The 20,633-nt window shown below is 55.0% G+C and overlaps 1 protein-coding gene across 1 annotated transcript in view; it reads left to right on the top strand.

Annotated features, from left to right (window-relative positions):
• The window catches only part of CHCHD6 (coiled-coil-helix-coiled-coil-helix domain containing 6), a 125,378-nt gene that overhangs the window by 64,719 nt on the left and 40,026 nt on the right, over positions 1-20,633 (top strand). The window contains exon 5 of the mRNA XM_067755708.1: positions 16,331-16,414. Within this exon, the coding sequence (XP_067611809.1) occupies positions 16,331-16,414 (84 nt within the window). The remainder of the gene's footprint in view (positions 1-16,330; positions 16,415-20,633) is intronic.

Here is a 20,633-nt window from a genome sequence, read left to right as displayed (position 1 = left end):
TTCGTCACGAGAGGCCGTGTGGCGTAGTGGAAAGAGCCAGCTTGGAGGCCGGCCTGGGTTCCAGTCCCGGCCCTGCCACTTGCCAGCTGTGTTCTTGGGGTGGTGGGCAACCCTGGCAGCACCACTGTCCTGTCTGTGCCCGGGACCCCTTCTCCAGGGAGCTGCCCTTCCTCTGCTGGAAGCTCTTACTTCTAATGAGCGGGCCGCCTTCTTACTTGGTCAGGGTATTTAAAAATATATATATATTTTATTGAGGCATAGTAAGAAGTGCAGCGACCTTCAGTCAGCACATGTCTCTCCCCAGGTGTGGTAGCACCTGCATGAAGACCCGGCTCACTTCTGTATCACAGACGGCCCCTGGGCCCCCTCCCGGTCAGCTCTCCCCACAGATGACACTGGCCAGCCTCGGCCACCATGGGTCGGCCTGCCCTCCCTCCCTGGGTGCCCTTTCTCCCGTCTGCTGTGCTCAGCTGTGCTTTCCCTGTTCCGTGGCTGGGTAGCATTTGTCTGTGGAAACCACAGCTCACTGACCAGGCTGCATGTGGACATTTAGTTGTTTCCAGTTTGGGACCTTGATGAGCGATGCATTTTCATACGTGTGCTTTGTGGACATAGGCACTCGTTTCTGTTGAGTCTTTAAGTGTAGTGGAGCTGCCACGCAGTTTTCTCAAGTGCTTCTATCTATGGATTTCCGTTCCCTCCAACAGCGCGTGAGAGTTCCGGGGCTCCGGTCCCCACCCCCTTTCTTACTGTCAGTTGTTTTAGTTGGAACTATTCTGGTGGAGAAGCAGTGGTTGTGATTTGCATTTCCCGACGATTGTGGAGGTTGAGGACCTTTTAAAATGTTTATTGGCCATATAGATAGCCTCTTTTGTGAAATGTCAGTTCATATCTTTTACTTATTTTTAAAAAACTGTTTTTTTTTTTCTATCAGTTTGTAGGAGTTCTTTATATATTTTGAATCTAGTCCTTTGTTGAAAATATATAATGTGCATATATCTTCTCCCAATCTGGGGCCTGCCTCTTCACTTTCTTAATAATCTCTTTTGTTAAGTCCCATTTGTCACACTTTTTTTTTTTTTTTTTTTTTTTGCGGTACGTGGGCCTCTCACTGTTGCGGCCTCTCCCGTGGCGGAGCACAGGCTCCAGACGCGCAGGCTCAGCAGCCATGGCTCACGGGTCCAGCTGCTCCGTGGCATGTGGGATCCTCCCGGACCGGGGCACGAACCCGCGTCCCCTGCATCGGCAGGCGGACTCTCAACCCTGCACCACCAGGGAAGCCCCCCTTTGCCCTTTTTAAGTTAGGTTATTTGCCTTTGTATTTTTGAGTTGTAAGAGTTCTGCGTACAAGCCACTTGTGAGATAAATGATTTGCAAATATTTCCACCCATTCTATGGGTATCTTTTCACTTTCTTGATGATGTCCTTTGAAACACAAAAGTTTTAAATTTTGATGAAGCTCAACTGATCTATTTTTCTTTAGTTATTTGTGTTTTTGCTGTCATATCTAAGAATCTGTTGCCAAATTCAAAGTCCTGAAGATTTATCCCTATATTTTCTTCTAAGAGTATAAAGTTTCAGCTCTTAAATGTAGGTCTGTGATCCATTTTAAGTTTTTCTGTACGGTGTGAGGTAGGAGTCCAGCTTCTTTCTTTTGCATGTGGATGTCCTGTTGTGCTAGCATCATCTGTTGAAGGACTGTTATTTCTCCATTGTATGGACTTGGCACCCTCATTGAAACCAGTTGACTGTAAATATAAGGGTTTATTTCTGGCCTCTGAATTCCTCCCATTAATTTACACATCTATCCTCATGTCAGTAGCACACTGTCTTATTACGGAGCTTTGTGGTAAGTTTTGAAATCAAGAGGAGTGAATCCTCTACCTTTGTTCTTTTTCCTGACTCTTTTGACTGTTCAGGGTCCCTTGAGATTCTGTATGAATTTTAGGATGGATTTTTATGTTTCTGCAAAAGAAAAAAGTCAGCTGAGCTCTTGATAGGGATTGTACTGATGCTACCTTTCAATTTTTAAAAATCTTTCTCATTTAGGTCTCTAATCCAGTGTGAATTAAAGTTTGTATAAGGTACAGTTAGGGATATACATTTATTACAAAGGCGACTCTTCCCTCCCTGGATTGCAAGAGAAACCTCTGTCGTTCATCAGTTACCTTTCTGTGTGATGGCTGTTTCTGGACTCTGTTCTGTTCAGTCAGTGTCTTTCCTTTTATAGTAGGTCTGATTATCTTGTGTATTAGTCCTACAGTTTTGTTGTTTTCAAGATTATTTGGCCTTTCTAGGTTCCTCGCATTTCTATATCAGTTTCAGAATCAGTTTGTCAGATTAACATCTGTAGATTAATTTGGAGAGAGTTGAAATCTTAACATTCTCGAGTCTTCAGTTTCTCCCCCCCACCATCTCTCTCTCTCTCTCTCTCTCTCTCTCTCTGTGTTTAGGCCTTCTCAGCAATGCTTCTTAGATTTCTGTGCAGTGATCTTAGATTCTCTTTTGTTAGATTTACTCCTGGGTGTTTTATATATTTGGATGCTAATGAAAATGGTATTGCTTTTCATTTTAATTATGTTTATTTATTACTAGTATATAGAAATGTGATTAATTTTTATTTAATTTTTATGACATCGTATCCTGCGACTTTGATACACTTACTTATTAGTCCACGTATTGTTGTGTAGTTTCCTTAGGTTTTTCTACATACAGTCAGGTCATCTGAGTGTCATGGCAATTCCACTTCTTCCTTTCCAGTTCAAGGATGGGAATTTTTAAGAATTTCATTTATTTTCTTACCTTGTTGCACTGGCTGGACCTCCAGTACAATTTAGGACAGAAATTATTATCTGGGTGCTGTTCTCTTAGTTGTGGACATAGGGGGAGATGATCAGTATTTCACCGTTAAGTCTGGTGTTAGTGCAGGTTTTATAGATACTCTTTGTCAGATTTCTGGGCTAAGTTGCTGAGTTTATCATGAGTATGTGTTGAATTTTATCAAATACTTTTCTGAATCTGCTCAGGCCCGTGCGTTTTTCCCCTTTGTTCCATTAATGTGGTGAATTATAACTGATCGTTTTAAAGGAGAGATTATTGAGGTATACTTTACATACAGTAGCCTCTGTCCTTGCTGTCCAGCTCTGTGACACCCCTGCAGGGCGTGGCCCAGCTTCTGCTCCCACCTTGGGGCCAGTTTGTGCAGAAAAGCCCAGATGGGATCGTCAGTGAGTAACGGTGGGGGAATCCTGGAGTTCTTGGGAGTCCATAGGGAAGGACTCCTGGGCTCAGGGGATCAGGCTTGGGCTTGAACTTCCTGCCGCCCTCTGCCTGCCTGACGATGAGAGATCCACCGTTCTCCTAGCTAAAGGGCGGGCTTGTGAGCAGGGGTGTGGTTTATGCGCAGAGCACGGGCTTAGAGCCTGCAGAGGAGAAAGCAAGGAGGCTGCTGAGCCAGGAGTCAGGTCTGCCCTCCCCTTGAAGCCGAGGCTCCCTGTGCTGGCTCCCGTGAGACCCTCGGTTCCCCAGGCCGCCTGGGGATGGGCAAAGGCGGGAGCGCTCGCCTCCCCAGATGCTCCTTTTGGGAGAGCACCTCCTTGCCAGGAAGGGTTGCTGTGTCCAGCCCAGAGCCTCCGGGCAGCGCCTTGGCCCAAGAGATTTCTTGTTGCCGCCTCTCCTGTCATTTCTGGCTCTGGCCTGCCCGCCTCTCCGGATGCCTGGGCTCCGGGGGCTGAGGGGAAGGACTGGTCTGAGTTGGGGCGCAGGTGCCACCGCGTCAGGGCCGCCTCTGGCGTCAGCTCCTGGTGTCCCTCCTCCTGTCGGAGTTGCTGGTCCCTGTCCCCTGGCTGCCGTGTCATCCCCTGTGTCTTAACCGGGTGCCTGTGGCCCTGGTAACAGCCAGGATTCTTTGGTTGGAGACCAGCTCTGGCCTAACTAAAAGGGCGTGTGTTGGAAGGGTATGGTGGCCCCGGACCTGTCAGTCTGGAGCCTGGATGGGACAGGACACTGGCATCTTCTCCTTTGGGGCCTCTGCTCAGGGTGGTCCCCGCCGGGCCATGTGTGGTCCTTCCGAGAAGACGGAGTGTTCAGTCTTGGGGGGAGCCGGTGGGGGTCCGCCGGCCTGCTCTGCACCCTTGGCGACGCCCTCCTGCGTCCCAGGGACCTGTCACCACACGCCCGCTTCTCGGGTTCCAGCGAGGAACTTGCCAGTTTTATTGATCTTTTCCCAAAACCCACTCTTGACTTGGTTGATTTTCTCTACTGTTTGCTTTCTGTTTCCTCGATTTCCACTCCTGTTCTCTTATCTCCTCTCTTCTACTTACGTTGGGTCTGATTAGCTGGTTCGTGTTTGTTTTCCAGCATTGTGGGCTGGACAGTGGACCGTGGACATTTCGGTCCCGCTTTGCTGAAGTAGGTGTTTAAACCTCAAGTTCCCTCTAATGAGCGTTCGCTGCACAGCACGGGCGGGTCAGGGTCAGCCTGAGCTCGGGCAGAGTTCATGTGCAGGGCTCGGGGCTCTCCTCGCTCTCTAGCGCGGCCCCGAACGCAGATTTCTCGTTTTCTCTTCGGTTTCTCGGCTCCCAGTGTGGCACCAATGGGACCAGTTCTTGAAAACTCGTGGGAATGGCGGCCCCTCCTGCCGTGTCCTCCTTCCACATGACGACGACCCTCCTCCCGCATGAAACTGTGTCCAGGCCCTCGTGTCCTTGTCTATTGAAGTAAATGCTGACTGAGGAGTGAATGATGGGAAATGTGAAAATGGAGAAACAAAGAGTAGCTGTTGGGCTGGGGAACTGGGAACAGCTGAGACTACAATCCTGCCACATCACAGAATCACTGAACTCCCGGTTCCCTGACGGATGCAGACAAAAAGGCCTGACGCACGTTCCTAAGTTGCTTTTGCAGGAAGCTGACCCACCAGATGAAAGATGCTGACCACAAGCACATAGACCCCCAGACGTGCTGAAAGCAGAAGGCTGATGACGCTTCATCAAGGTGAAACTTCACCTTGATGCCAGCCGACCCCAGGACTGTCCACGGGCGGAGCACGCCCTGCTCCTCGCTCCCCCTCCGAGAGGGACACGCAGTCTTGAGGGCGTTAGCCCGCTGTGGCCCCCTTTGCTCCTTCACCCAGAGCTCTGTCTCCACGTTTCTGTCTGGCACTGGTGCACAGAGGCAGAATTTCAGCAGCAGCCTCCTGGCTGTGCTTGCTCTTCTCCAGGCCCTTCAGGCGGTTGCCTCTTCTGTTTGGTCCAGAGCTTGTCAGGGCGCTTGGTCCGGGAGGAGCAGTTCTGCCACGTGGGCCGCGGGCCGTCTGTGTCCGCAGACGCCGTAGGGCTCCCGCCTTAGGTGGGGACTGGAAGGGGGCCTGCCAAGACAGGCGTGCGGGCAGCTTTAGTCGGGCCCCCCCGACAGCTGCTCCCATGAGCTGAACCCCCATCTCCATCTTTGTACAGGGGCCATCGCCCCAGCGACCTGGAGGCCGCGCGCCGGGCCCTCCCCGCCCCTCGCGGCCCCCGGATGAGACCTGTCCTTCCCTGTCTGTAGTCTTTTCTCACGGAGGCCAGGTCAGAGACACGCCCTGGGTCCCGGCCTCCTCACTGGTTGGCTAAACAGGTTGTTGGCCACAGGGTTTCCTCTTCTTTGCGATCGGCTTCCAGCACCGCCGGAGACTGGCCTTCGCAACGGGCGATTCTGAGTATTAATGTCCCTTGTTGAAACTCTCAGTGCCTCCCCATTGCCGAGACCCTCACCATGGCGCGGGCGGGGTCCCTTGGGCCCCATTCCTGGTCCCTCCTTCCCCTTCCCCTGCTGCTCCTTCGCTGAGAGGAGGGAACAGGACGACTGAGGGTCTCCGGCTCCTGGAGTTGCTGAGCTTCCCACAAGGGCACTGGCTTGTTCCCTCTGCTTCCCGGGTCCCTGGGAACAGGACCCGAGCGGCAGCCTGACCCGGTAGGGGGGCTGGTATGGGACCAGGTAAGCAGAGCCACCGCAGGCCTGTGAGAGGATGATGGGCCGGGCGGGGCAGGCCCGCGGAGTGCGGTGCTGGGAGGGTGGGGGGCCCACGTCGTCGCTGTGGGTCGAGCAGCTTACAGACCCAGCCCTCGAGTCACGCTTACCCGGGCTTAGAGGTTAGTGGGACAGACGAGGCCCAGAGACACAGTCCCCATGGGGGGGCGGGGGTGTGACGGGAGGCTCACGCACACAGGTGTACACGCGTGCACGTGTGTACACGCACCCGCACCCCTTCAGCACTCAGCGGGGCGGAAACCCCGCACTTGCCCCCGGAGCAGGGAGGTTCCCCCTGGGGTCGGGGTGCCCACTGCACACTCTGTGTCTGGGTCTGCCCCCACCTTGGGACAGCTCACCTCCGTCCTTGGCCCCGGTACCGAAACCTTCTGGCTCTTTCCAGAAACTCAGTACCTCTCTTAAGGAGGCCCAGAGCGTGGCTGCACGACCAGAGGCCCTGGGCTCCAGGCCGGCCCTGCCGTCGGCATCCACGCGTGGACAGTGGCAATCATGGCATGAGCTGTTTGTTGGACAGCAAGTAGATAACCTCCCAGGAGATTCTTGAAGGTTTGGCCCTTGTGTAAGGGCCTGAGTTACGCTTCTGATAATGTGAACGTGTAAGTTCAGTTCTGAGGACGAATGGCCAGTGCCTGCATGCTAGGTGCGCTGCCGGAGGGACAGAAGGGGCTTGCGGCTTCCCCCACAAAGCGCGGATGTTAGCGGGGGGTCAGTAGATCGCTTGGCGTAACGATAATTAGAATAACTATAAAATCTATTGTGCTGCCGGAGGGACAGAAGGGGCTTGCGGCTTCCCCCACAAAGCGCGGATGTTTGCGGGGGTCAGTAGATCGCTTGGCGTAACGATAATTAGAATAACTATAAAATCTATTTAAGCACCCCGGGAGCACAGATGGGAGAAGCCGTCACGTTTGGATGCCGAGGGAAGAGAAGATACGACAGTCAGATCTTGCCTGCAGCCACAGAAACCAGCCCCGCTGTTGTGAGCAGGGAGGGAGGCTGGGGGCCCGGATTCAGGGGACGGTGACTGTCGGGGCCCAATCCAGTGCCCGCCCTGACGAGTCATCCCCAGCACACCTGCCCCATGTAGAAGTAGGACAGCACACCCCTGCCCACACACCCCACGGCGGGAGTTTACGGGGGGCTGGAGAGTCCAAGAAGAAAGAGCACGTGGGCAGGGCCTGGAGAATCGGCCAGGCTGGCAGGCAGGACGCAGAAAGAGGCGTTCTGGCACAGAACGGTAGGGCAAGAGCAGAGCCGTGGAAAGCCTGGCGCCCGTGAAGGGGGCACGCTTGCAGGTGGTCGAGTCGAGGTCACAGAAGAGTGGTCCTTCAGTGCCGCCTCCCCGTCGTCCACGACGTGGCCAGGCAGAGGCTGTGGGCGGGGCTGCAGGGTCTGAGCAGACTTCGGGTTGGCCCTGAACCATCGTGTGTCTCGAAGGCCATCAGGGTGGCCGCCGCCGCCCCCCGTAGCCTGGCCTCTGGGCTGTGCCACGGAGGCCCCACGCCAGCGCTGGGGCGGCTCTTCCAAGTTCTCGCGTCCTTGTGGTCTCAGCCCAGGTCGTGGGAGCCAGCGGGGCTGGTGGGACAGTGCTGCACGGAGCCCGGATCCCTCTGGCGGGTTAGAAGCTTGGCCCACCTGCCTGCTGACAGCCACGTGCTCAGGGTGTGACCAGGCCCCTGGCCACCCGTTCCTGGTGAGTCAGGGGCTGCTCCCCACGACCCGTTCACCTCTGAGAACGTCTCCAGTTCACATCAGGCCAGGAGGATGCTCTGGACACCTTGGCACGGGGGGCCGGCTCTGCCCGGTGCACGCGGCGCCTCTGCCCGTGGCCTGGTTCTGTGCGAGAGCCATGGCCCAGGCACCATTGTGTTGAAGCCGTGTCTCTGAGCTCTGATACCTGCAGCCGTGTGGAGCGGCGAATGCGGCCCCCTCCCCCCGCCAATCTTTTCAGCCTGCAGATCTGAGCGCAGGCACTCCTCTGCCCAACCGGCTTATTTCAAGCGGCGTGTTGTTACCCTGCGCTGAAAGACAGCCCCTGCCTCGCTCCCAGGCGGGGGTTTATTCTCCATCATTACTTTCTAAAAGGTGTTCGGCTAGAAGATTGCCTATTATTTCCTCTGTGAGCCTCTCCTCACTGCCCTTGTGTGGCGACAGCTGACACAGCCGCAGGGGATGCTCTGTGCGCCTGCCCGCGAGTCACCATGCGCGACAAGAGGGAATCAGGACGTCTTCCTGGGCAGCAGCCTTCCGGTTCGGCTTTTATGAACTGGGTTTAAAAAATAAATGTCAGATCGTATAGGTCTCCTGCTTAGTGCTCTTGGGTGCCCCCTTCCTTTCAGCACAGCTGACCTCTCTCCTCTCCCCGGGCCCGAGCGCAGCAGCCTGTTCCCCCGGGAAGCCTTCGCGTTTGTGTCGCCTCCTCAGAGGCCTGAGTGGTCACCACCCCCCTCTCTGGCTGCCCCTGTCCTCACAGCCCTTCCCCACGTCCGTCCGGCATCCTAGCCGCTCATCAGCATGTCCTCGGCCTGCCATCCCCCTGGTGTGTCCCTCGCTCCGGGAGGGCTCCGGACACACGAGCTGCCGGGACGCTGTGGTGGCTGGTAGTCTGAACAGGCAGAGACTGGGAAGCAGCGGAGCCTTGGTGTGGCGAGAAGCAAGGCCAGAGAGGGTCGTGCAGTGCCGGGGAGGGGAGGGCACCTGCAGACCGGCCCAGCACTTGGCTCTGGGAAGGAGGACGCACGGCCCCGGGCAGAACTGCTGTCCACGCTGGGTTCATGACCTGTTTTCCAGTTTCTCGTAGGGAAGTCCAGATGTTTTTCTGTAAAAATCCCAGTTTGGTAAACGCTGGTGACCAATTCAATTGAAAACCAAACCAAACCAACACCACCCAGTAGACCAGAGGAGGACCAGGCAGTTCATGGCCATGAGCGGGCCTCTCCTTCCTTCCCTCCCTCCCTCCCATCTTTCATCCTCTCAGCAGTGACCCTCGCTGACTTCACAGCTTCAGTCCCGTCCTCCGTGCCGCGTGGAGAGGTCAGGACTGTGACCCAGTGGCCCCCGCTGGGTGGCCTTCCCGGAGGAGGCTGGGCAGTCCCGGGCTTTCCCCAGCAGGAGCCCCACGTGGCCTGTCGCTCTGCCCCGCCCCCTAGGCAGCCACCGTAAGCGGAGTCGTGCACGTGGTTACATTTAGTTTTCTGACCTTTCCCCTCCCAGGCCGGAGCCCTTCTAGAAGCCTCGGGGATGGGAGCACCTTCCAGGACGGTTTGCGTGGAGACCCACACGTGCTGGGACTCTGTCCCTCTGGGGACAGCTAAAGTCTTTGACTTCAGCATCTCAGCTCTGCGTGACCTCACTGTGTGGCTCTGGGTGACTGCATCACTCTGTGCCTCGGTTTTCTTGCCTTTTAAGTGGGTTTAATGGTTCCCTCCTCACCGGATGGTTGGGTGAGTTGAAGGGGCACTTGAGTCATTGTTTATAAACCGTTGCTACGTGGTCACTGCTGTTCTTACTGACTCGGCCCTGTCGTTCAGGAGTCGTCTCTGATCGCTGTTTCTGTTACAATCGAGGTGGTACCTTCCGCCCAGCACCTGGGTGCTGCTGAGGGGAAGCGAGGGTGCAGAGCGCGGGGCCGATGGACCAGACGCGGTGGACGCGCAGGGACGCGGCGGCCTCGCCTTTTCCTGGTCATGTTCTCTTCTTACTCTGCTGCCTTGGAACCCACCTGCCCTGTGAGCCCTCCCTGTTTAGTTGTTCTGTCAGTATCTTGAGAGACGTTAAATTCTCTGACTATGTTCGTGGATCTATTTATGTTCTTCTTTAATCTGTCCAATTTGTTCTGTGTATTTGGGATTTTTGTTACCAGGCGCATACACGTTTATGATTGTTATCTCTTCTTGACTAATTGTCTCTTTTATGATTGTGAACTGCCCTTCTTTATATCTGGTAATATTTTTTTGTCTTGAATTCTCCTTTATCTGATATTAATATAGCTATACCAGCTTTCTCATACAGCAAGTGCACTGCATACAAATGAGTTCTGTTCCGAGAGCACATTCCTAAGTCCAATTTGTTCATAAGTCCAACAAAGTTAGCCTTAGTTAGTTAGGTACCCAACTAACACAGTCGGCTACATAATAATGTACTGTAATAGGTTTATAATACTTTTCACACAAATAATACATAAAAAAACACAAAAAGTAAAGAAAACATTTTTAATCTTGCAGTACCTTGAAAAGTACAGCAGTGCGGTACGACAGGTGGCACACAGGGGCTGGCATCAAGTGAACAGGCAAGAAAAGTTACTGACTGGAGGAGGGAGAGGAGGTGGAAGATGGTAGAGCTGAAGGATTGCTGGCAATAGGAGACGGAGGGCAAGCTGCCATTTCACTCACGCCTGACGTTGATGGAACGCACGTTCGCATCTTTGAAAGTTCGCAACTTGAAGGATCATGTGTAGGGGACTTACTGTGCTTGGTGTGCACGATACACCTTTTCCCATTTTTTAAAACCTGTTTGTATTATTTTTTATCAATAACATATAGGTGGGGTTTTGCCTTTGCATTGGTGTGTATGGTAAGCAGAATAACGGCCCCCCAGAGACGTCCACCTCCCAACCCCCAGGACCTGTGAATGTACTCTCTTGCATGGTAAACAGGGCTCTTCAGATGTCACTAAGTTAAGAATATGTGGTGGGGAGACTATCCTGTATTATCCAAGGATGGCCTGTGTGATCTCAAGTGTCAGGGAGATTAGGAGAAAGGGAAATCAGGGAACGACCAGGGAAAGAAGGAGACAGGAGGGTCAGAGAAGGAGACGTGATGACAGTAGCAGAGGTCAGGGCGACGTGGGGCCGTGAGCCGAGAAATGCAGGCGACCCCTAGACGCTGGGAAGGGCGAGGAAACGGGTTCTTCTCCAGAGCTTCCAGAAGGACACAGCCCTGCTGACCCCACGCCTGTAGCCAAAGAAGACCCATTCGAGACTTCCGATCTCTAGAACTGTAAGAGAATAAGCGTGTAGTATTTTAAGCCACTACGTTTCTGGTAAGTTCTCACAACAGCAAGAGGGAACGAATACGGGGTAAGTCTGTTTCTATTCAATGTCATTGTTGGTGTGAGCGCATTTAAATTGACCGTCTGTTATTTGTTTGTTCCGTCTGTTCTTTGTTCCTCTGTTGCTGCTTTCTTGTAGATGTTTTTTGAGGGAGAGGGTGGAGACGAATCAGTACATTTTAGCATTTCGTTTTATCTCCTCTACTGACTCTTTACTTGTGCTTTCTTTGGTTACATTTTTAGTAGTTATTCTGGAAATTACTTTTGAAAAAATCTGTGCTCAAGAAGGATTCTGTTACTTCAGGAATTATTTAGGAACTTCACAAAAGCACCCTGCTTGGGAGTTTTCCGAGCTTCTCAGATCTATTTGTGGTCTTTAATTAATTTTGGAATATTCTTGGCCTTTATCTCTTCCCTTTTTTTGCCCCATCTTTCTCTTTTCCTACTAGGACTTCAGTTAAAGGTATGCTCTGTCGTTTAATATTGTCCTGTAGGTCTTGGGGGCCCTGTTTCATTCTATTTTTCATGCGTCGTCTGCTTGGGTTTCAGTGTGAGTAATCTCTAACCATTTGTTTCCAGGTGCATCGCCTCTTTCCTCTGCTCTGTCCTGTTTGCTAAGGAGCCCACGATTCCTTGCGTCTTTGTTTGGTTCTGTTCTAGTTCGGGTGGTGTCAGTGAAGGTGGAGGAGGGGCCTCTGAAGACCCTCTCTTCCATAAAAGCAATGAAAACGGACAGAGCCTATTTTTTCAGAACTGAAAGTTAACCAAAGACTGTGGCCATCCAGGGGCATTTGTTCAGGAAAAATGGGTGAATCTCAGTAAGGAGCGTGAGGTTTGTGGCATTTCAAATTGTCCTTATTCCCGTCCTCCTTTCCCCAACCTAAGCAGTAACCTTGAAAGCCAGCAGACACAATCTTGGTAAAACCCAGCAGCCTGGCAACCAGTGCACGGGGTGGAAAAGGATTGGAGTCCTTCAAAGCCCTGTTCCCAGAGGTCGTCCTTCTTCTTCCTGTCTAGGGGTTCCCTGGAGGACCCCACTCGCAAGGCTGACTTCATTTCACATGACTCGTGACTCAGGGATGCCCTGGGGTCGTTTGCCGTAAACCATCGGAGGCCATTGTTGAACGCGTGGGACAGTTGGGTGCAGACAGTGGGGTAACCCAAGCGCTAGGCAAGCAGAGCTACAGAAAAGAGGAATGTGGGAGGCTTTGAAAACTCCGGCGCTTTGCTGGGAAGCTGGAGGCCACATTCTGGCTAGGGCTGTGCACGGGGAGATCTCCGGACACCCACACTGAGACGCGTCGCAGCCAGACTGTCAGAGGCCACAGTCAAAGAGAGAATCTTGAAACCAGCAGGAGAAGCCACTCATCACATGCGAGGGACTCTCTGTGAGACTAGCGGCTGGCGTCTCCTCAGGAGTAATGTAGGAAGTCTCCACGACTTCCCATGCGGTGCCCACCCTTTCCTGCTAGAGTCTCCGCCGTGTTAACCCTGGTGACTTTGAAGTCCCTCTGGGCTAACTCCGGGCCTTTGTGCATCTGGCTCTATTGAGTATTTCCTCTCTATGGTACATCTTTATTTTCTTGTGTGTGTGTGTGTTTAAATGGTTGATTGAATGCTGAACCTTTTGGGTAAACGAAACAGAACAATGGGCACTGCAGTATATATTTGTGCCAGGGAGGGTTTTCCTTTGTTCTGTGAGACCCTTAGTGTGGGGACTGGGTCCCCTGTGAGTGGCATACAGTTGGATTTCCTTTTTCTTCCTTTTACCCGAAGTGTTAATCTTTTTCCTTTAAGGCTGAGGTTATTTGGCTTGTGGTCTATATTCATTATCTGTCGCTAAATAACAAGCTACGCATCTAGTGGTTTAAAGCAGTAACCACGTATGACCTCACGGTGTCCGCGGACACCTCACGCTGGACACCTCACGGGTCCTTGGGGCTGGGACTGGGCTTGGCTGGGCCTCTGCCCCTGGCTTCTCATGGCTGCGGTCCCGTCCCACGGCCCTCGGGCCATTGGGCTGAGGCCTCTCAGCTCCGTGCCACAGGGGCATCTCCGGAGGGCAGCCCACAACACCAGGGAAGCTGGCTCCGTGGGCGTGGACAAGCGGGTGGGCGCCAGACCGAAAGCACGACCTTTGCCCCTGGAACTGCCCCCTCTCGCTCCAGTCATAGCTGCTCATCAGGATCCGGGTGTCACTCCAGGGCCCGAGCCCGGGGACGTGGGATCCCAGGGGACCATCTCAAAAGCTGTGATCCCTGATTACTTATACTGATTCCCGCAACCTTGCCTGGTCTTTTCTGTTCCGTCCTCTCCTCCCCTCATTCTCCTCCGCCCCCGCCTCCTCCGCTCGGGCCTCCCCCTCCTCCCCCTGCCGTCCCTGTGCGTCCCCGTCCCCCGAGCAGCCACAAGGCAGTTGGACTCCGGCCCGTGCTCTGCCCTCGAGTTTTCTGCCTCCTCTGTTACTGTGCGTCCTTGTCCCCGTTGCAGGGCCAAATCTCTCTACTGCGTCCCCATTTCCTAATTTCCCCCTAACTGCCCTCAGCTTGGGGCTTGTCTCATGCATTTGATTCCTTGTTCCTTGAAGAAATTGACATTTCTAATATTTACTTACTTGGGGGCTTGCCTGTTTCAGGTTCATTGCTTCTTTTTAAATCAGAAGTTCATTTATCTTTTTGAGCACCTTAAACTTACATGTTTAAAATCCTTTATCAATTGGAAATTTGAACACTGGCTGAATATTTGATGGTGTTAAGGAATTCATTTTTTTTGGTATGCAATGCTACTGGTTCTGATTAGGAAAATAAAAGTCTCTATCTTTTAGAGAAATATATTGAAGTACGTGCAGATGAAATGACCTGCTGTAAGGAATCTGGGGGGAGGGAGGGGTGGGCGCTGTAGGTGAAACAGAATTCCCGTTAATCATTTTTTAATATTTCCTTTTTTTTAAAGTTAATTAATTAATTATTTTTGGCTAGATCGGGTCTTAGTTGCGGTGTTGCAGGATCTTCGTTGTGGCATGTGGGATCTTTTCACTGTGGTGCGTGGACTTCTCTCTCTAGTTGTGGTGCACAGGCTCAGTAGTTGCAGCGTGCAGGCTTAGTTGCCCTGTGGCACGTGGGACCTTAGTTCCCCAACCAGGGATCGAACCCATGTCCCCTGCATTAGAAGGCGGATTCTTAACTGCTGGACCACTAGGGAAGTCCCTAGTTTATCATTTTGAAGCTTAGTGATGGCTATCTGGGTTTTCTTAAATTTTATTATAAATTTATATTTATTTTACATTATTTAATATATATTTTAATATTATAATATCCGTGTTTATTTAGTATTATTTTAGTACAGTAATACAGTTTTGCATAATAAAGTTGTAAAAAGCCGTGTCATAACGTCCCATCGTGTGAATTTTGTCTGGAGCGAATTCGCATCAGCTGCTGGTTTGACGGGCAGCCTTTCTAAGCTTACGCTTCCTCGCCGTATTTGGTTTGCAGGCTTGTTTTGAGCACAAGTTTTGGTTTTGGTCTTGTTGGCTTCGTTTCTCTCCTATTTCCTTGTCTGCCTGCCGAGCATTTTCGTGGCAGCCTACAGCTGCCCCAAGTGCCAGCCAGTCCCCGCGCCACCCAGCTGTGGCCTGGGGTTCACGGCGCTGGAGCTGTGGCCTCTGGGCTGAACCCAGCTTCCGGCAGATTGAGAACCACGGCCCGACATGGGGTCCTCAGGATTCTCAGGTTGGCTTCTTATCCTGGGGGAGCCCTGGGCTCCGGGGGCGAAGCTGGCCCCATGCCCGCCTCTGCCCAAGGCTGTGGCTTTGGCCTCACCTGCCTCTGTGCCCGTCTGTTCTGTTGGACGTTTGCATCTTGTTATCTGCCTTGTGTTTGGAGCAGGGCAGGTGCATCGAGCGTGCTCATCTGACAGTTCCCTTCACTTCCCCCTTCAAAGACTGTGACCCGAGAGCGGGCATGCATAATGGTGACATTTTACCTTTGTGTTGGAGACAGTGTGCTTTATGCAGTGTTTTTCCCCAGAAGGCCGGCTGGGAAATGTCTTAGGGAGAACGACGGTCGCTACCCTGCAAGCTGTCCGCCTGTGGTTCCCCAGCCCGTGTCCATCTGCAGTTGTCCTATTTTTCTGTCTCTTCTGCTGGGATCTAAGCTCCATGAGGACAGGAGCTCCCCCTCACCCCCAGTGCCCCAGCCCCCTTACAGGCGTGTGTGTCACGTGGCAACACCCGCTAACGTCTGGCTCTGACCTGAGGGCCACCTGCCTGCCATGCGCCAGGCAAGGGCCGGACGGTGGCCGCTCTGCAGAGTGGGCACCTCCGTCCGCCAAACCTGCGGCACCGGCACGGCCTCTGGTCCAGGCGCCAACACCGGGCGTTTGCGTTGCACGCACTTTCTACAGCTCCTGCGCCAGGCCAGCCCTCCTTTTTCTCAGGCAGAGGCAGGCCAGGGGCCCTGACTCAGGGAGGTTCCAAGGGCTCCGGGGACATGGGCCTCCCCGTCAGGAGGACGTGAATTCCTGCTTCGTCTGATGCAGCATCATTGTGCGTGGGCCTACCGTGACCCTGGCCTTGCCGTTGGGGTTTCCTTTGACCCGTGCACAGCCCGTGGGGGGAGTCATTCCGGGTTTATGTGTCACACATGCGTGGGCTGGCGCTTGGGGTCAGGGACTTGTTGAAGGACCCCCGGCTGGTTGAGGGTGGGGAGGGGGCTGGCCCGGGTAGCCTGCTGTGACCTTGTGGGGGTCCTCGGCCGTGTGCTCCCGTCAGGAGGCCGAGGGGCAGCTGTCCCGCGAGGCCTAGGATTCTGGGTTCCAAGGCTGCTCACCTTTCAGCTCCCTGGCCCTTGGAGACAGGTGGTCTGCTCAGCAGAAGGAGGACATCTGGGCGTGCCCGCCGCTCAGAGCTCAGGGAGTGAGTCGGCGGCGCGTGTGCTATGGGGACGGCGCAGTGCTTCTGGCCTGCGCGCCTTGAGGCTGCACGGCTTCCGTCCAGGCCCTTCTCTGCCCAGGCTCCACCCCAGCTCTGCTCGTGGCTTTGAGCTTCGGGGCCGTCACCTAAGCCGCCCTGTTTCTGCGTTGTGATGGGGCCCTAGTCATCCTGTCTGCCTTTGGAGACCGTGGGGCGTGTGTGCACACGCTTGCCCTGGTCAGTGCTGCAGGGTTCCCCCTTAACGTCGGTAGCGACGTGGCACTGCGCGGGCTTCCCATTCGTAGGTCGCCACCGGCTGACTGGACTCTGCTCTCCTTGCAGGCCAGGGAGCTGGAGAGCCGAGAGGCGGAGCTGAGACGCCGCGACGCCTTATACAAGGAGCAGCTCGGGCGCCTGGAGAAGCAGGTGAGCGGTCCGGCGGGAGGGCGGCCGGGCCCCGAGCTCCGGGCGGGCTCAGGAAACTGACCCCGAGTGCTGGGAAGAGGTAGTGATAGTGCGACCGTCGCAGTACCAATACACGAGCGCCGTTACTGATTTTCTCCTGGGGGTCAAGGATCAGGGGGCCCGTCTCAACTTTTCTGAAGATGAGCCTTTGAAACGAACGAGTTTCAGAGGCACATCATCTGCCCTTTTTCAAATCTGCAACAACGAAAATTCATTTGGTGACTTTGTAACTTGCTTCCTGTTTGGGGGGCTTAGTTTGTTGATCATGAAGGAGTTTTCAAAGAGACCCTGAAAACGTGGGAGGCGATGGTTGGCAGGTTAACACTGGCTCTCCCTATGCCTGAGACCGTGGTCAAGCCACCGAGTGCCTGCTGTCCCCGCGGGTCCTGGAGTCCCTTGTCTCGGTTTGGAGCTTTGAGGTTGGGGGTGTCTTGCAGGCTTGATGGCAGCCTGCCGTGGGGACAGAAGGGGGTCACCCGTTGGTGTCTGGGGGACGCCAGGCGTGTGAGGCGTGCAGCCCGGAGGGTGACTCTCCTCTGGTTCTCTGCCTTACGGCCCGTGCTCTGCTTCTTTCCCACCGCCCTCCCGCTCGTCCTGGGTCAGGTCCAGACTCCTCACATAGGCAGATGGGCCCCTTCTTTTAAGTGAGGTTTGCCTGCGTGCTTGTGAGTGTTACTGAAAGCTTCCAGAAGAGGTGTGCAGAGGCTTAAACGCTAGCATTTTGCAAAACAGGAGCTGGGTCCCTGGAGGGAGGTGGGGCGGAGGGGGAGAGAGGCTGGGCCGGCCCAGTGGGCCTTCTCCGGGGACAGATCTGCTCCTGTAATTGCTGGGACCACGGAGAATCTTCTCCAGCTGCCGTTGCTATTGTATTTTTATATAAATTCTGCCTCCGTTTTTGAATGCTCAGACTTTGACATTTTCAGCTTCTGCACCTTCCAATCATCAAGCTCCTTTTTCTTTTCTTTTTTTTTTTTGGTTTCCTTTTACGCTTGGAAATTGATGGTGGAAAGCTGTTCGGGGCAGACTTGGAACAGCGGCTGGATCATCCTCGACCCCTCAGCAGCTGGGAGCCAGTCGGGGTGGGGAAGGTCGGGGTGGGAGGCGCAGAGGCCCGTTGCCCGGAGGACGCCGTCTGGACCCAGCCGTGTGATCGGCGTCGACGGGCAGGAGAGCCCGCGGAGTCCAGACCCGTGTTCAGGGGCGGGGACTTCGTGACCCTTCTGTGCCCGTGACGGTTATTCCTGAGTGAGGGGAGCATTTTTGATTGGGCGCCTGTGCCTCGTGATCTTTCTGAGCAGTTGTTCCCGGTGCCCAGGTCGCCAGGCTGGAGCGAGGAGGGTTTGCCTTTTCCCGCGGAGAGAGGTGAGCTGCCGCGTTCACAGCGGCCTTGCCAGGGTCTTGGCCCGGGAAGCAAAGCTGGCGTGATGTCCGTTCAGGCGGCAGGCAGAGGGCGGCGTGCACTGACGGCGGGTGGCTGGACACCAGCTCCGCTGTCCTCTCCGTGCTCTCTCCCCTGCAGGCTGCAGGCTGCGCTCCAGCGGCAGCGGGTGTGTCTGAGGCAGCCTCATCTCCAGGGATGGCCTCTTCTCCAGCCTCGCTGGGCCCGGGGCGAGGCGGGTGGGGCGGGCATCTCTGGGGTCCAGCAGAGCTCAGCCCGGGTTCCGCCTCAGCAGCACAGCAGCCTGGGACTTGGAGCAAGTTGTCTGAATTCCGGAGCATCCGTTTCCTCGTCTTTGAAATGGGAATTTCAAACCTGAGCTGCCAGCCGTCTGGGGGATGTGTGGTTGTTTGCATAAAGCAGCCCCCGGAGCGCCTGGAGGACCCACCCGGTCATCCCGCGTTAGTTTGGCTGTGTTCAGCGCCGGGCAGTGGTGCTTCCTGCCACACGGAGTCCCCAGTCCAGGGTGGGAGGGGAGGGGACGCTGAGGGCTAGGGCCCCAGATGAGGGACGCCTGAGACCGTCCTGCGACCCATGGGCCTGCCAGCTCCGTCAGTATAGTCTTACTTTTCCAGACTCAGCAGCTGCAAGTGGAGAGGGCACTTTTGGGCTGTAGTTTCAAAGAGTGGGGCAGGGAGAAAGGGAGGACCTTGGATTCCGGGCTCCCTCGCCTAGAGGTTCCCCCAGTCCCCGCCGTCCCAGCCCTGCCTGTGAGCAGGTGGTGCTTCTCCTGGCTTCCGTGCTTTCTGCCTGGGCTTTGCTTTTCCTAAGGAGCGGCCGTGCCATGACCCTGCCACGCCTGCAGCCTTCTCAGTGCAGCACGAAGCAGCCCCACCTGGAGTCCCTGAGCCTCTCCAGGAAAACAGGGAAGTCCACTTCACAAGACAAGGTGGCTGCTGGTCAGGGCTGCAGGAAGAGGGCCCAGCCTCACGCTTTGGGGAAACGAGTTACAGCCCAAGGCGACCCTGTCACACACTCAGTGGAGCGGCCACCGTAGGGAGGATGGGTACCAAGGATGGTGGTTCAGCCTGTGCTCCCAGGGGGCTGCCTGGCCAGGCCGCCTTGGGAAGCTGTCACCCAGGGACCCTGGAGCTGAGCACAGCTATGCCCTGAGGCCTGGCCTTTCTTAGCAAGAATGGGCTGCTTATACCTGGGCTCGTGGGACCACTGCCTCCGATAAGGCGAGACAGGAGGACCCTTGATCCAATCCGATTCTTTTCACGTGTAGGAAAGTGGCCCTAAGGCAGCTCAGTGGTTTGAGAGTCAACTGGTACAGCGGTGAGTGCTGTGCTCTTAGACCTAGAAGGACCTGGGCCCTGTCCCTGGCACTTAAGACAGAAGTGGAGAAGTGGGTCAGCCTGCCTTGTGTTCCATCTGTGGTCACCCTGGTTGCCTGCACTTCTGTTTCTGAGGACTCAGAGGTTAGAATCCCGTCGGGGGTGTGACTGGCCAGCAACCTTAGGTTTCCCCAAATCCACCTTTTCTCCCTTTGCTAAAGTGGACATGGTCTTGTCTGGTATCTTCCCATTTTCTCTGAATTCTGAGTTGCCAGAGCAACAAGAGTCTCCGTCAGGGAATTCAGAGCTGGCGGGACTCGCCTGGGTGGGGACGGGAATTCATCTCGCATGCCGACGCTGTCTGCGGCCGACCCCAGGTGTCCATGCTGGGTTCACTCTTTTCCGTCCCCTGGGTGGAGGCTGGGAGTTCAGGGGCTCTTTCTCTCCGCCCTCTGCTGACTGCACACGTCCTCAGCAGCACGGGCCTGTCCTCCTGGTCCCCGTCTCTCCTAATGAAATTTTAAAGCCCTGGCTTTGTGCTTGGCGTTTTCCAGCAGCTCAGCCCGCCGGGGTCTCAGCCCTCCTGGCCCTACTCCCCGGCCCTGGCCATCCATCCCATGGCCCCTGTGCCCTGTCGGGAGCACAGGGCAGAGGTCACCTTTGTGCCCTTCCCGGGAGATATGAGGATCGGTTGTGACTGTATCTCTCGGAAGAGTGTTTTTAGAGACCTTACCGCTGAAGCTGTCCTCCTGCCGTGGAGGTGTCTGGTGTCCTCGCCGGCCGCTGCAGTTGGTCCCCAGCCGCTGGCACTGCTCTCACCCTGGCTTTTCAGTGCCCACGCACAGCTGCTACCTGTGCCCGGGGGGCAGGCACCTCCCAAGGCTTTGTCTGTCTCCTGCAGGCCCCGTGTGTGGACGTGGCCCTTCCTGCTGCGTCTCAGGGACCACGTGCAGCTTGCACGCGGCCCCATGGCCTCCTAAGTGGTGGACGTGGGATGTACGTCTGGGGCTGGCTGACTCCAGAATCCTGGTCCGGGCGCCCTGTTCACGCTGGGATTTATCTTTTTAACGGGCAGGCAGATATGCTCCAGAAAGGAAATGGCCACGTGGCCCTGCCTATTCTGCATCCAGACTGCATCCTCCTGGACAGTCTGATGCCACGTCCTGCACTTGGAGGTGACTGTCCAAGGAGCTGTCCCCTCAAGGCAGCCTGTGGCGCTAAGTGCCCAGGTTGGTGTTACACCTGCTACAGTAGAGGGTCTGCCTGCGCGTCGTCCTTCCCTCAGGGTCAGTGATGGCGGTCACAGTGCAGTCGAGCTGGGGGGAGCCTTAGGAAGGAGCGTGGTCACTGAGTCAAGGGGAAGCGGTCGCAGAGCTGAGTGGCAGGGACGGTGCAGTGGCGGAGCGCATAGGATGGCCAGGCACGCGAGGCGGTGGCGGGTGTGAGGGCCACGCGAGGCCACCGC

This window comes from Pseudorca crassidens, chromosome 10 (assembly GCF_039906515.1).
Source record: "Pseudorca crassidens isolate mPseCra1 chromosome 10, mPseCra1.hap1, whole genome shotgun sequence".
NCBI lineage: Eukaryota > Metazoa > Chordata > Mammalia > Artiodactyla > Delphinidae > Pseudorca > Pseudorca crassidens.
Note: the sequence above shows the minus strand (reverse complement) of the source record. Positions and strands in the feature narration are given on the sequence as shown.